Raw genomic sequence first — 17,277 nt, forward strand, 5'->3', positions numbered from 1 at the left:
AAACAATTAACGGAGCCAAGATTTCATGTCTTGGAGACCGATATGCGCTATATTTGTTTCCCGCAGGACCGTTAATGCCACCATAGACGAAAATTTGTAAACCTTATCTAAAATAATAAGGATTTAAGAAATGTTAGGATGGTCATGTCACCCCTAGCTCTATGCTGTCATCTCCACCACTGTCTGAAACTAATAGTCCGTTAGAACCCTAAGAGAATAACTTATCCAATGCATTATTCCGTTAGGATTTCTGCCACTTTCAGAGGGGATTGATCGTAATTACCGACACTACAGGGACCTTAAAGTTATTTTAGCGTACCTCAGGGGTGTAGGTGTAATTTATCATATTTTTACATAAAATTTATGTAATTCGTTTATTTAGCGAACCAAATCGTATATTTAGTTTGGTAAACGATATGAAATGTGGGCGTACCGAAATTTCGGTTCGGTTTTACCGAATTAACATCTCTAAATTTACTATGGAGGGGTCTTTTCGTAAGATAATATATAGTTGAATAGGTGGTTGTAATTACTCAAACAGTAAGGGAGTTTCGTAATTTGACCATAAGCGGTGGTCGTAATTTGCCCCATATTTATATAAAATGTATTTTAAATATTAGGTACCAATTTTTCTAAAGAGGTTGTCTAGAGTTCAAGACTGTCGTATTTCTCGGACCATTTATCAGCCAATAAAAATGTAACGTGTAAAATTATTAGTTAACCAGTAAAAAAAAATGTACGATTCTTGGGTAACAGAAAAGTTACAAAATAGCATAAACCTAAAATAGAAAATTAATATTCTAATAGGTCATATTCTTTCACTGATCATTTTTTTTATTTTCGATTATAAAGAAAACTTATTCTTAGATGCAAAGTTTGATTATTAATCCAGAAATCATTTTTAAAGTTTACAACAAATTTGACGAGTAAGAAAATTATGGTTCTAATATGGTTACACTATATAAGTTTTAAAAAGAAAAAGAAAAAAAAAAAAAGAGTAAATCAAAATAAATATTTGACGGTATGATCTCTTGTTATTTACATATTACTAACACATTTCTCACATTTTTCTAATTAAAACTAGTAATGATTAAAATCCTATAAATCTACTTTAATAGTAAAGGTTATGTACCAACTCTTTTAACGGGAGTTGGTACTTCATAAATATGTTACATAGTCCACATAAGAGTAATCACACTATATGTTAATCAAACGAAGAGCCTAATGATTTTTACAGGATAAATTACACCTACACCCCTGAAGTATGATAAAATAACTTTAAGGTCCTTGTGGTATTGGTAATTACAACCATCCTCTTAAAACAAATAACGGAGCCAAGATTTCATGTCTTGGGGATTGATATGCGCTATATTTGTTTCTCGCGGGACCGTTCATGCTACCATAGACGAAAATTTATAAATCTTATATAAAATACTAAGAATTTAAGAAATGTTAGGAGAACCATGTCACCCCCTAGCTCACTATGTCGTTGTCTCCACCACTACCTGGAACTAATAGTTTGTCATGACCCTAATAGAATAACTTATCCAATGCATTATTCCGTTAGGGTTTCTACCAATGTTTCAAGGGTTGATTGTAATTACCGATACTACATGGACCTTAAAGTTATTTTAGCATACCTCAGTGGTGTAGGTGCAATTTACCCTATTTTTACATGAAATTTTACGTAATTCGGTTATTTACCGAACCAGATCGTATATTTAGTTCGGTAAACGATATGAAATATTTGCGTACCGAAATTTTGGTTCGATTTACTGAATTAACATGCCTAAATATACCTATAGAGGGTTCTTTTCGTAAGATAATACATAGTTGAGTGGGGTGGCTGTAGTTACTTAAACTATTAAACAGGAGGGGGGTTTCAAAATTTGACCATAAATCAGAGGTGGCCGTAATTTGCCCCATATTTATATAATGTATTTTAAATATTAGGTACCAATTTTTCTAAGAAGGTTGTCTAGAGTTCGAGAGTGCCGTATTTCTCGGACTATTATCGGCGAAAAAAAAATGTGACATGTAAAATTAGTGTGTACCCAATAAAAAAAATGTGTGATTCATGGGTAACAAGAAAATTACAAAAAGGCCCCTTTGATTAAACTTAGTTAAAATAGAAAATTAATATTCTAAAAGGGTCATATTCTTTTCACTAATCGATTTTTAAGTTTTCAATTATATAGAAAACTTATTCTTAGATGTAAAATTTGATTATTAATCCAGAAATCATTTTTAAAGTTCACGATAAATCTGACGAGGTAAGAAAATTATGGTTCTTATTATTTACTATGTTTACAATGTATAATTATAAGAAAAAGAGTAAATCAAAATAAATATTTGACGGTATGATCTCTTGTTATTTACATATAAAATGTTCATCAATTTTAAAAACTCTTTCTTCCAATATATTACTAACATGTTTCTCACATTTTTCTAACTCAAAAGTACAAATGATTCGAACCCTAGACATCTACTCTAATAGCAAAGGTTATGTACCAACTCTTCTAACTGCGATTGATACTTCATAAATATGTTACATAATCCACATAAGAGTAATGAAACTGTATGTTAATCAAATGAAGAGCCTAAAGATTTAACTAATTTAAACTTCGAAGCAATTACTAAATAACAACACTTCAATTTAACAAGACACATTGTTCGCCCGGTGGCTTCCTGAATGCATTGAATCACTGGCTACACGTTGTGCGGATGACGAACGGTCCAGTTTTTAGGACATGTAAAATGGGTGTTAGGGTTCATCGTCTCCGTGACCCCAAACGGGGCTACCGTCCAACCAGGGGGGGCCACTGCATACCCAGATGGGACCAACTTACGCCCAGGTGGAACAACGACTTGAAACATACATTGTGGTGTTGAAGGCGTTCGAGGGTAAACAGGATCACGTGATCGGGATCGACAAGGCCTCGGATTTGGGGGAGGCTCCACGATTGAACCAATAGTAACTTTTTTCCAGCCGGGTTGTACAATATGTTCTCCTGGGGGAATTGGAATGTGGCTTGGAGGAACTAGAACCATATTATCTTCCACGATGGCATAATGTCCGTCAGGTACACGAGTCACTTCCAACACTTCTCCATCCTTGCAAATAAAACAACAAGTTACCAAGTCAAGAGAAAAAAAATTAGGACTCGTTCGGTTACATATATCGGATTGTTCAGATTAGATGATATTGGATTAATCCGCTACTAGATTAGATGATATTGGATTAATCCGCTACTGACTAATTAATTATTCTGTTAATAAGATGTTCGATTCCTTAGATTAGATCTTGCATTAAATTATTAAATTCTAGTATTAGATGTGATTTGTCTATAAAACCTCTTATATAACAAAATTACGATATAATTTTGTTGATAGAATAACAAAATTAATCTTAAGGGAAGAGGTGCTGCTAATTTAATGAAATGACAAGCAGTAGATGGATCGTTTAGCAGAATATTTTGAAACAAAATACAATAGCTTTTATTACCGGCCTCCTCGCATCACGAGGGCCATTATTCACGTGTCGGACACCACCATTAGCAGGAAGCAGAGGCACTAGACGATACGCGTTACCGGGAAAGATAGGATAAGCGTTTACATTCTGATTCGGAACCACATCATTAATCTGAAAAATTACAAAACACACAGAAAAACGATGATATCTATTGATCATTTTAAATTGTACATGCGATACATATTTATAACATGAAATACACAGTTTAGAAAACTTATTTGCAGCACCGTATGAAAATCAATCTATATGCAGGGCCGATTCTAAGAGGAGGTGAAGTAGGCTGTCGCCAAGGACCCTCGAATTTTTGTAAAAATTTAGGGCCCTCAAATTTTTTTATACCCTTTATATATTAGTATTTATTTAAGAAAAATATATTATATTATATTATTGCGAACCCTAATTCATAAATAGATATTGATATATCAACAATTTTTACTTGCTTCTATATTTCATCTAATCATTGGGCCCCCAATTATTAAATTTTGTAGTGCATTAGCTATTTAATTTTATATATTTACACTTGTTTTAGTGTTACTTAATGAAAATTATCCAAAAAAAAATTCAGAGGCGCTCCCCCCGAACCCCCGGAACTTTATATGCCTTGCCTCTGCTATATACCTTACAAAAACGAGTTAACATAGAGTTTATCATCTGTTTAGAAAAAAATTGAGTCTTAACGTAGATTGTAGAAGGGCCCCATATTTCAACCATCTTCAAATCTCGCCTAGGGCTCCCAAAATCTCAGGAACGGCCATGTCTACATGGTTCGTATTATCGGAAGTTTCTACAAAACTTTGGAACCCTAAAAACTCATAAACAAAAACACATATGGAAAATTTCGTAATTTGGCAAAAGTATATATATATACCTCTGCGATTTCCGTCTTTATTTCGTGTTTAACGGTTACATCCATGGCGGTGAGAGAAACGTGTGGGTGAAGAAAGATAGAAAAGGCTACCCTAGGGTTTTATTTGCTTATGGTTAAATAGTTTTAATCAAACCATTACTGAAATATGTATTACGAGAATTTTACAGAAGAAATATTATTATAAAGGGTGAATTCCACTTTACCCCCTTGTACTCTTCCCAAGAACCACTTTACCCCCTCGTACTCTTAATTTCGTCAATTTACCCCCTTGTACTTGTACAATTTCTCAATACAACCCTCTTCGTCAACTTTTTTCGATTTTGACTCTGACGCCATTTGGTCAAGAGTCAAAATATTGACGTAAATATTGAATTTTTTCGATTTTGACTCTCGAGATTAGAAAAGAGAAAGTTTCACACATTCATATATTGTTTTCTTTGCACTGGGTGGAATCGATCAATTTTTGGGTCTTGATTTTTACTAAGTTAGGGGTTCAATTTGGGGATATCTTGGAAGGGGAAGTGGTGGGAGAAGAAGAAATGACAATGTTGACGGAGGAGAAACGACGCGTTATAGGCAGTGGCAATTTTGTAATTTACAGAGTTGACCAAATGGCGTTAGAGTCAAAATTGACAAAAATTGAAGGAAAGGGTTGTATTGGGAAATTAGTACAAGTACAAGGGGGTAAATTGATAAAATTGAGAGTACGAGGGGGTAAAGTGACTCTCAGGCAGAGTACAAGGGGGTAAAGTGGAATTTACCCTATTATAAATATCCAACCGGACTAATTTGTGAGCCCAAACTTGTAATTATTATAAAAATGATAAATTACATCTACACCCCTGAGATATGCTAAAGTAACTTTAAAGTCCTTGTAGTTTCAGCCTGTAATATCAGTAATTACAATCACTCCCCTGAAACATTGTTAGACACCCTAACGGAATAACGTATTGAATAAGTTACTCTGTTATGGTTCTAACGCACTATTAGTTTCAGGTAGTCGTGGAGACAACATAGAGAACTAGGGGTGACATGCATGGCCGGATCAAGGCCATATGGGGCCCTAGGCAAAAAAAAATTTGGGGCCCTTTACATTATTTTTTAATATAAAATTAAATATTTTGGAAATAATATTAAGTTGGATATTATATTTTGGATATAATATTAAGTTGGATATTATATTTTGGATATAATATTTTGGATATAATATTATTTTTTAATATTAAAGTAAATATTTTGGATATAGTAAACAAAAATTTTGGGGCCCTAATTATAATACTTATAAGTTGGGGGCCCTAGTCAAAGGCCTAAGTTGTCTATAGCCTAGGGTCGGGCCTGGTGACATGGTTCTCCTAACATGTATTAAATATTTAATATTTTTTTATTAGATTTATAAATTTTTGTTTATGGTAGCATTAACGGCCCCTGGGAAACAAATATAGCGCATATCGATCCCCAAGACATGAAATCTTGGCTTCGGTAATTATTTTAGGAGTGTGGAAGTAATTACTAATATCATATGTACCTTAAAGTTATTTCAGCATATTTCAGGGATGTATATATAATTTACCATTTTTATAATGGTCGGGTTGGTGGTTGGCCCGGCAATTATATATATATATATAATTATATATATATATATATATATATATATATATATATATATATATATATATATATATATATATATATATATATATATATATATATATATATATATATATAATTATAATAATTAGAAATATCATTATTTGAAAAGTCAAAAGCCAAATTTTGCTATTTTAAACCCATGAAGTATGAAATTTCTTCAAGCTAGATGTCAATTGTCCAATTAGACTGGTAGGTATGAATTCTTTGTTTTTTTCTTAATAATTAATTTTTTATTTATTCCAACAAAGGAAAATGAGGGAATAGTTATTGCACGTTTTATTGGCTTGAATTTCACTCAAATATATGTGGAGCCCACATTGAGGGGCATTCTTTGTTCCTAAGTTAGGTGCCACGTGTGTAAAATGTATATTTAAAATTTTTAAATGTAGTATTATCATAGAATTTAACTATGTATTCAAATATATGGTTTAGCAGATGTTACACCTGGTTAATTATATTTAGTGATTTTAAATTGTAGATCTATACATAATAACACACATATTCATGTGTATATGTGTGTTTAGTGGGTGGTTATTTTAATTGATCTACGTTTAATTTAAAATTATCCAGTGTATTTCATCGGGTGTAGCATCGTGTAAACTTAGGGGTAGAAAATGTAATGAAATTGATGCCGATTCTCATCCGAAAATTTTCGATTTTGGAACATTATTTTTCAATCCGAATTCCAAAATTCTGACTTTCGATTTTTCTGAAATTTATTTTGATCGGAATTGAAATATACATGAGATTTCGATTTCCGATCCAATAACAGCTCCGAAAATAATTCCAAAATTTTTGATTTTTTTTTTCTGAATATTACAATTAATATACCAATATTATTATGTATTTATATTTTATACTTAAGGTGAGCAAAAATTCTGAATTTCACCGATTCTGATTCGATTTTGCAAGTATTTTCGTTCCAATTTTCGAAATCCCTATTTCCATTCGGAACGGAACTGAAATTAGTTTTTCACTTCGAAAAAAAAGTGATTTAACTTGCATGGAAAAAGTTGTGCAAGTCGAAGGATCTTGGCGGTCTAGGGTTTAGAGATATGAGGTGCTTTAACTTGGCCATGCTTGCTAAACAAGCTTGGAGAATCATGACTGAACCTGAGCTTCTTCTATCTCGAATACTACAAGCAAGATACTTCCCGCATGGCTCCTTATTCTCGGCAGATTTGGGCTATCGACCCTCGGCAACATGGAGGAGCATATGGTCGGTTCGAGAACATGTTTTGTCAGGGCTACGTCGTAGGGTGGGAAACGGACAGTCTACATCCATTTGGGCAGACCCATGGTTGATGGAGGATGGCCGTTTTAGGATTTTTACGAGGAGACCAAATGATTCTTCTTTCCCGAATAAAGTGTCGGATCTTATTGATCCGTTGACGAACTCATGGGATCTCCAAATTATTGCAGATAATTTTTGGCAGGTGGATCAGGATCGGATAATGGCAGTCCCAATCGGTTGCCCTCAAGTTGAAGATCGTTGGGTCTGGCGGTTCTCAAATCACGGTAAGTTTACGGTCCGCTCTTGTTACCATCACATTTTGACGTCTATTTTGCCGCTCCAGCATGATCGTGGGGCAGATGGGTCTTCGACTAGCGGATTACCACACTTCGACTGGAGGAAAATTTGGAAGCTAACTATTCCTCCGAAGATTCAAATCTTCATTTGGCGTGTATGCTCCGACATTTTGCCGACTAACTTGGAACTGTACCGTCGAAAAATTGTCACAGATCCTCGTTGCCGCAAATGTGGAGCTGCTCACGAATCATTCCTCCATATTATCACCAAATGCAGCGGGGTGGAGGTGGTTTGGAGGGCACTACCGCTGGCTTTATTCGCGGAGGATAAAATGGCGTCATCAAAGGGTTGGGTTGACTTTTTACTCAAGGAGCTTAAAGTTGATGAAGTTTGTTTGGTGGTGATAGCTATGTGGAAGTTGTGGGACAATTGGAACAAGCAAACCCACGGGGAAAACGGGACCCCGTTAAATGAGGTCTGGAGCTGGAGCATTGTCTATCTAGCGGAGTTTATGCAGGGAATGACTAAACCCCTCGAGCTTCGGAGTAGAAGTCATCCAGCTCATTGGAAGCCACCGGAAAAAGGAGTGATAAAAATTAATGTAGATGCCGCGTTTCCGGTGGAAGAAACATTCTACTCCCTAGCGTGTATTGCTCGAGATGATAGTGGTAAATGTGTCTGGTGGGCGGCATATAAAATTCATGGACGTCCAAAGGCGATAGACGGAGAGGCTCATGCGGTTTTCCGAGCTCTGGTAAAAGCTAAAGAATTTGAATGGCCCAAAGTTATCATTGAAGGTGATAATCTCTCGGTTATCCAAAACCTACGTGACTGCTCCGTCAACTCGGCATCCTTTGGTGCGTACATTGAAAATAGTATTGTGATTGCGTCTTCCTTTTCATCTTGTTGTTTTGAATATATTAAACGCTCGGGTAATTGTTTGGCCCATGCGATAGCTAAATGTTATGGTCACTCTTGTACGGAAGGTGTTACACTTCCTACCCATTTGGCACATATTGCCTAATAATATGCATCATCTTTTCTTCAAAAAAATCCAATCAATCGAGTTTACACCCCCTACATAGACCCAAATATAAAACTATACTTACAAACATTTGTACGTGAGTGTGTATAAAAAATATTTTGAATAAATAAAATTATACGGTAGATCTCGCATTGCACATCAAATAGTAGAGAAATAAAATTAATAATATTGAATAAACATGATGATTAATTCGAAGGTTAAGTAAACCACACTTAAAGTTGATAAAAAAACAATTTTTTAAAGGTCTTAAATTTTATTTAATCATTTGTTTCTTTGCTTGATTACGAATCATTAGCGATTATTGTCCCCATACTAAAAAAAAATAAAAAAAAATATATATAATAATTAATAATCTGCTGGAGCACCACCCAAGAAGCGCAGCGTACACATCATTATCTGCACGTGCCTGAAGAAAACGGTGCATGCACCGTCACGCACAAAAACGCGGTTCTCTGAAAATTAACCAAATTAAAAAGTAAAAACACAATTCACTCCCCGTTTTCCGTTTGTTTTTACCATTAAAAAAAGAAAAAGTAAATCATGTAATATAACACACTCAACTAATTTGAATGTTACTACTAATACTAATACAATCAATGAAATGGATCCCAAATGTATTTTTTGGAAAAAAAAAACAACTTTTTCGGAAGTTCAAATGGGTTCCAATCTCCGTTTCAAAAAATCGGATCGGAGTTCAAAAAACTCACTGTCCGATTTCGGAATATCTCGGAATCGGTTGAATTGGAATTGAATTAATATATAATCCATTGTTCAAAATTGGAATATATTGAGGATTTTCACATATTTGTTTTCTCTTTGTAATAAATTTTCCAACAAAATGCTAGAAAATTCAAAAGAGAATTCAACAAATGAAATAAATAAACCCATATTTAGTTTATGATAAAGGAAAAATGTAACAAATAGTTTAATTTTAATTTATACTTGACTCTTTGGTACTTGTATTTTTCATATAAAATATAACATATATAATATCATGGAATTACAAAATATATCATAAAGTTATATTATACATCTCGAAAAATAACTGGAATATACGAAACTAAAATCAGATTCCATAGTATTGTCCTGTAATTTCATATGCAATTATTCCGATTCCATTAAAAACAAAATCGAAAAATCAGAACTGTAGAAATCGGATATTTTCGAATTGAAATCAACAATTCGATAGTTTCATTACGATTTCCACTCCTAGTTTATATTAATTATAGGATTAGATATTTTCTATACTGCACGGACACTTCTAGAAGGTGAAGAGTCCTTGTATCCGATACCTGGACACTTGGACACACCCGAATACTTCTCGGACACCCGTGTCGAGCCGTGTCATAATTTCGCTAAAAGTAGGACACCCGTGTCGGGCAGTGTCCACAATTTTAATGAAGTTGGGACACCTCTCTTACGTTTGAAGAAAGAGCCCTAATAAAAAAAATGCGCATTTTCTTTTCTCTGTAATACACATTTCCTCTGTTTTCTTTGTGAATTCACCAAAAACTCCAAAAGTCTAGCATGCCGGCGACCAAGAACACGAGCAACAAGGGCGAGCAGTTCTCTTATGCGATGACGACTTATACATATTTTTTCCAATTTATAAATGTACCTCTATATTTTTATTATTTATAAATATACCCCTATATTTTTTATATTTACGCGTATCCCCTGCGTGTCCGTATCCTAGTTTTTTAGAAATACCGTATCACCGTGTCCGTATCCGCGTATCACCGTGTCCACGTATCCGTGTCCGTGCAGCATAGGATATTTTATACAACATAGTTTTGGAAAATTCTAATTGTAAAAATAAAATAAATTAGGGCAAATTGCACTTCACCCCTCAAAATAGGCCCTTTTTGCACCTTTTCCCCTCAAAATACAAAAACAAAATTGTCCCCCTTTGAAATATACAACTTGGTGTACTTTGCCCCCAAATGTTTATTTTCGGTTGGATTCTTGTCCGATTTGAGTAAATTGGAAGGGTAATTTCATCTTCTAAGACTGTAAATGTCATTTAACCTTTTTTTCACTCTACATTACAATGATTATTTCGAAGAACAAGACAAACTTTGTTGAATTTGAAAGCGAATTTCATCAATTTGGGAAGAGAACCTTGTTAATTTATTCTCAAGCGGAAGATGTAAAATGACACATACACCCTTCACTAGGTGATAATTGGACCGAAAATACATATTTAGTGCAAAATGCATCGAGTTGTATATTTTAAAGGGGACATTCTTATTTTTGTATTTTGAGGGAGGAAAGTGCAAAACAGGCATTTTTTAAGGGGGTGAAGTGCAATTTGCCCAATAAATTAATAGAACACAATTTTGGAAGGTTGAAAGTAATCAAATAACGACAGCAGCACGAATCGAGTGTGACACGAGAAGCTGCAACCGGCTTTCCATTCACCAAACCCCGTTATAGGTAGGGTCAAAACCGTCTTTTCAGTAAGACCGATTAAACGAGGGGTATTATCGTCCAACGGTGTAGATCTTGGAAATATCAACGACTATATATAATCAGCTGCCCGCTCACTCAGCTTTCATAAAAAACAATTCTTCCATATTTTCTCATCACAGATCTCTCTCTCCTCTCTCTGAATTTGATTTTCAGGATTACCGACGCGCGATCAAGAGGTAAAATATCTTCCATTATTATTTTTTTTTCCGATTTCGGAGCTTCATTTTGTGTGTAGATGCTAAATCTCATTGATTTGTGTAGAACGTATTTATTCAGACACAGCTGTGTGTGTTAGCAGATGCTGATTCGTGATTGAATTTCTGTCTGCGTGATTATGTTCGAGTTTAATACTTGTTGATCTGAGACGAGCAGTCGGAAATTTACGGGATCTTTGTTGATTTGGGTTTTTATTTTAATTTTATTGATTTGATCTCTCATTTGATGCGTAATTCTGGTGTTAGTTGTTTTGATTGCGCGAATTTTGGTAGATCTATGTGAATTTGATGAAGTATAGCATCTGATTCGAATTTTTATTAATGTGTGGTTTTTACGTAAATTAACTGCAAGTAGTGGATTTGGAGCTGTTTTGTGAGAGTGGGCTGTATTTGTGTGATAGATCTGGTCAAAAAATGTATTGTAATTTAACCTGATTAATTTCTGATTAGTGTAAAAAATGGGTGGTGTGTTGGTTTCGTGATAAATTTTGCGTCTTCGAGGTGTCGTGGTTTTGTTCTTGTTTTGGTTCCAACAAATCAGATCTGATTTCCGAAAAACGATTTCCTTACGAAATACTATGATTCTATTTTGATTGTATCATCAACAAATGATACTACTGAAGTTAGATGTTGTCCAATGATGTGTTTCTATAAGCACTGTGTCAGTGAATGACTTTATGATTTCTTTCCTGTCGTGAGAATGCTGTCGAAAAATTGGTATCCTGATATGTAGACGTAAATTCCGCGTCTTTATTTGTGTTAATGTTGAAGCAGAGGGTATTTTTTTTTTAAATGTGTACATTCGAAATTTTGCAGGTCACTAAGAACAAGTGAAAGATGGTGAAGATTTGCTGCATTGGAGCAGGGTATGTGGGAGGTCCAACCATGGCAGTGATAGCACTCAAGTGCCCATCGATCGAAGTGGCAGTTGTTGACATTTCTGTCCCTCGTATCAGTGCATGGAACAGCGACCAGCTCCCTATCTACGAGCCAGGTCTCGATGAGGTAGTGAAGCAGTGCAGAGGCAAGAACCTCTTTTTCAGTACAGATGTGGAGAAGCACGTCTTCGAAGCTGACATAGTCTTCGTCTCGGTCAACACCCCCACCAAGACTCGTGGACTCGGAGCTGGCAAAGCCGCGGATCTGACCTACTGGGAGAGCGCCGCCCGCATGATCGCTGACGTGTCGAAATCCGACAAGATCGTCGTTGAGAAGTCAACTGTCCCGGTCAAAACAGCTGAAGCCATCGAAAAGATTCTGACCCACAACAGCAAAGGAATCAACTACCAGATTCTTTCCAACCCGGAGTTTCTCGCTGAGGGTACTGCAATTCAAGATCTTTTTCATCCCGACAGAGTCCTAATCGGAGGAAGGGAAACCCCAGAAGGGAATAAGGCGGTTCAAACACTGAAGGCAGTTTACGCCCATTGGGTTTCCGATGATCGAATCTTGACCACCAATCTATGGTCCGCTGAGCTGTCGAAGCTCGCTGCTAACGCGTTCTTGGCCCAACGTATCTCGTCCGTCAATGCCATGTCAGCACTCTGCGAGGCAACCGGTGCTGATGTCACCGAAGTTGCTTACGCTGTCGGTAAGGACACAAGAATCGGTCCTAAGTTCCTGAACGCGAGTGTCGGTTTCGGTGGATCCTGTTTCCAGAAGGACATTCTTAACTTGGTCTACATCTGCGAGTGCAACGGTCTACCTGAAGTTGCAGAGTACTGGAAGCAAGTCATTAAGATCAACGATTATCAGAAAAGCCGATTCGTGAACCGATTGGTTGCTTCCATGTTCAACACAGTTGCGAACAAGAAAATCGCGATACTAGGTTTCGCATTCAAGAAAGACACGGGTGACACTAGAGAAACCCCAGCTATTGATGTCTGCCAAGGGCTGTTGGGTGACAAGGCGCAACTGAGCATATACGATCCACAGGTAACAGAGGATCAAATCCAGAGGGATCTTTCGATGAAAAAGTTCGACTGGGACCACCCGCTCCACCTCCAGCCGACGAGCCCCACCACTGTGAAGAAAGTTCAGGCGGTTTGGGATGCTTACACGGCGGCTAAGGACGCGCATGCTGTCTGTATTCTTACAGAGTGGGACGAGTTCAAGACTCTTGATTACAAGAAGATTTACGACAACATGCAGAAACCCGCGTTTCTTTTCGATGGGAGGAATGTTGTTGATGCGAATAAGATGAGGGAGATTGGGTTCATTGTTTACTCGATCGGGAAGCCGCTCGATGCTTGGCTCAAGGACATGCCAGCTATTGCATAAAATCGAGGTTTTTATTTAACGAGATTTGGCTTGTGTTTTTTTCGAACCAAGAGACAACAGCGTATTTTTTGTCTTCTTTTTTGTCATTTAAATATTTGGATTTTTTTCGAATTTGCTCTCGTGTATGGGGGCAGAAGTCGGAAGCTTTATGTTACTTTATTACATTTGTATTGAAGACATTGCTTTTTTTGTCTATTTACCTATATCTTCATTTCTTGTTGTAAGGTGATAAATTTAGAAACTATTTTTACTCAATTGTGTTATTGCATCCCAAGTAATATTAACTTTATAAGTTCGGTGTTTTTGTTGAAGTTGGTTGAATTATAATCGACCTCTGCTGTTTGACGTGTATTCGAATCGATCAAGAACACGAGCTTTGTTCGAATACTCGTTGTGTGAACAAGAAGCTGTCTAGAATTTAGAATCAACTACTGTCCACGTGTCAAAAGCACAGCCTCTGAGGCTACCTAACTATGGAAATGAATGCTGGCAGTTGCAATAACAGTGACAGAACTTTCACCTCCGACGGACGGGAACCCCGTTTCTCATGTTCTCCTTTTTTGAGATGCCCGATGAGATTGTGTCGAGCGAACTCATTTACACCTCTACGGCCAATAACAAATGACAAATTTTGACAGCGAAAAAATGGGTGTTGCTATTTGCAGCGGTATTATTACTGAATACAACGAAATCTCATTCATTGGATTTTTTTTCTCGAAATTCTCTCTCCCTCTAGTAAACTCTCTCAACACATTCAACATTACAATCCATAGAAAACGAGTCTCGATTCCAGTAATTTTTTCAAATCCTGTTACTGTCAATTAATTTCATTTACAATTTAGGTCAAAACTTACGATTAGAACTAGAACTATATAATTTTCGAAAAAAAAAAAAAACAAGGGAGGTATCGTGCTCTGCAGCATGATTACATATAATTTTTTCAAGGAATCGTGATCTAAAGCATGAGACCTTCAATATAAATTAGGGATAATTAGCAAGAACCCCTCATCCAGGTAAATGAGTTAAGAAAACACCTCCTTCCAAAAATAATTAGAGAAAACCCCCTTACCTAATATTCCACTCAAGTGATATTTTCATAATTCCAAAACTACCCTTAATTGTCTACTATACTCTTTCAAACCCTAATCTTATTTTCTCTTCTCTCCCGTCTCTTCTTTCCCCGTCCATTCTCTGTTTTTTTTTTCTCCATTTTATACTTTTCTCTCTCAATTCTTAGATTACTCTCTCTTGATCGGAAGATGAAGAACCAACCGGAACGGAACAACGATGCTAATTCCGTTGAAGCCATTGTCGTCGGTGCCGTCTCCTTCGCCGTCGCTGACGAAGTCGGGTCGGGGTCGTCGTCGGCAGATCTTAACAAAAGCCATAAATTGTCGATTTGTCATCGAAATCGGATTTTTGATGGGTGGTGGTTCTATTTGGTTGGTGGTGCGAGTTGTGATTTTATTTATTTATTTGTAATTAAAAAACCATCATAATATCAAAGTAAGGTGATGATGTGTGTTGTGACGGCGGTGTGGTGACGATGGGGAGGCAGATTTTGGGTTTTTTGGTGGATTGAACGGATGAAGGCGCGTGTAGAGAATTTCGCGCAGGCTGTTACCTTAATCGACTATGTACATGTTCATAGTCGATTAAGCTAATCGACTATGCTCTGGTAGTCGATTAAGGTTCATCAACTCCAATTTTTTTTATTTTTTTTGGATTTTTTGTTTATTGCTTTCAATTGTATAAATCATTTATAATATTCGTATATTTTTTTGTTTTTGTTATATATAGTTGATTTTGTATTTTTTTCGCAGTTGTGATTTGTTATTTTTAGAAGCAGATTCTTAATCGACTATACTTCACATCATAGTCGATTACTATAACTGATATAAAACAAAAATTAAAAACAAAAAAAAATTAAATAATTAAATAATTTCCTTAATCGACTATGAAGCATAGTCGATTAAGGCGGAAACTGATACAGAAAAGACGGAAGAAAAAAAACGAAAAAAAAAAAATCGCTGAGCGTGACCCAGTGATGATGTGGCGGGTGGGGGCAAAGCTGGAAAGCATAATGGCTGAAAATGGGTGTGGACTTTTCTCAAATGGACTAAAATATTTTGGGCCTCCCTCAATTAAAAAAAATAATGAGGGGGTTTTCTCAAAGAGCCCCTATAAATTAAAGGGGTAATATGCTAGGAGCCCCTCAAAGGAAACTTAATTTGAATTAAATGACAAGTCCAAATCCAATCTTTTAATTAAATCATTTGTTTGAATTAATATATGAGCCACATACCTAATTTTTTATTTATTCATATATTGCCCTTATACCCTAAATTATCTAACCTATACATTCACGTTCCTTCAATTTCACATTTATTTCTCTTTATTTTTACTTTTTCTCCCACGTTCTCTAATTCTCCATCTCTCTCCCTCACGTTTTCTCGTTGTATCTCTTTCTCTTTTGTTTTCTTTTTCTCTTTATCTCTGTCAACCATCTATCTCTTCTTCGTTTTATCCAGTAGCAAAAGCCCGGCGCGTGGTGGAGAGGGCGGCGGCAGATGGAGTCGTGGTGCAGGTGGCTGCGGCGGTGGTTGTGTGGTGCGGGGGCTGTGGTTATGTTTGCTTGGTTTGGGTTCAGAATAATAGATCTAGGGTTTCCCATATATCTCTTCCTCGTTTTCTCCAGTAACAACGAAGGTCGGCGATGAAGGGTGGAGTCGTGGTGGAGCGGGCGGCGGCAGATGGAGTCGTGGTGCAGGTGGTGGCGCCGGTGGTTGTGCGGTGCGGGAGGCTGTGGTTATGCCTTTGAAACCATATGTTCGACTAATTGAATCTGGTTTTATTTTATTTTATTTTATTTTATTTTTTATTTGGGTTTAAAATAGCAGATCTAGGGTTTCCCAAATGTAGTAGGTGAGTATAGCTGCTGCGGCCGACTAAGGTTTGGCGGCGGCCGCATTGGCTGCTAGGGTTGGCGACGGTTGGGAGTTGTTGGCGGTAGGGTTCAGAATAGTACACCATAGTATATCGTAGTACATCATAGGACACCATAGTATACCATAATATACCATTGTATTTTAAAAATGTGATGTATTATTTAACAAAAACGAAAAAAAATTGTTAGTAATTATCAATAAAATGTTTAAAATAAGAAAACCATATAAGATGTTTATAATAATTAAAAAATTAGAGTGAAAAACGAAAAAACAAAGATGATAAAGTGTGCAAAAATAAAATAAAATATGTTAAATGAAAAAATAAAGATATTAAAAATGCATAATAAAAAATGATAAATGCAGTTTGAATTTTACTTAATGCAAATTTCGAATTTATGAGTAGAGGGGCACTTTTGGAATGAATTTTATAAAGGATGTGAAACAAATGTTTAGTTGGATTTGTCATTTAGTTTTAATTAGTTTTATCACCAGAGACCTATATCTTAAAACCCCTAAATTAAAAGGTGGTCTCGTGCTCTACACACGAACTACCAAGGATCTCATGCTCTGGGGCACGAACCCTAGGTGGTTCCGACCCGGCCCGTCGAACCGTGCATATTACAGGCTGGTTCCGGTTCCGAAAAAAGTGAACCGTGAACCGGTATGAACCGGCCCGGAACCGGCCCGTGGCTGTGTCTAGAGTGGGGTTTGAAGGTAAAAAAATGACGTGTAAAAG

The 17,277-nt window shown here is 36.2% G+C and overlaps 1 protein-coding gene across 2 annotated transcripts; it reads left to right on the forward strand.

The window, feature by feature from the left end:
* Nucleotides 1-11,097: 11,097 nt before the first annotated feature.
* LOC105960928 (UDP-glucose 6-dehydrogenase 1) lies at nt 11,098-13,848 on the forward strand. 2 transcript variants are annotated; one of them, XM_012985140.2, is made up of 2 exons: nt 11,098-11,274; nt 12,130-13,848. In XM_012985140.2, the coding sequence occupies exon 2, from the start codon at nt 12,151-12,153 to the stop codon at nt 13,591-13,593; it is 1,443 nt and encodes a 480-aa protein (XP_012840594.2). In that variant the 5' UTR covers nt 11,098-11,274; nt 12,130-12,150; the 3' UTR covers nt 13,594-13,848. The 2 variants fall into 2 exon arrangements, with proteins under 2 accessions (XP_012840594.2, XP_088681226.1); XM_088825100.1 differs by having other exon boundaries at nt 11,183-11,935; nt 11,980-13,848.
* Nucleotides 13,849-17,277: the final 3,429 nt, after the last annotated feature.

This window comes from Erythranthe guttata, chromosome 11, assembly GCF_056151865.1.
Source record: "Erythranthe guttata isolate IM_541 chromosome 11, IM_541, whole genome shotgun sequence".
NCBI classification, from domain to species: domain Eukaryota; kingdom Viridiplantae; phylum Streptophyta; class Magnoliopsida; order Lamiales; family Phrymaceae; genus Erythranthe; species Erythranthe guttata.

What these genes read in the sequence shown, in the direction of transcription:
- LOC105960928 (XM_012985140.2), top strand. Translation starts at nt 12,151, where the DNA reads ATGGTGAAGATTTGCTGCATTGGAGCAGGGTATGTGGGAGGTCCAACC.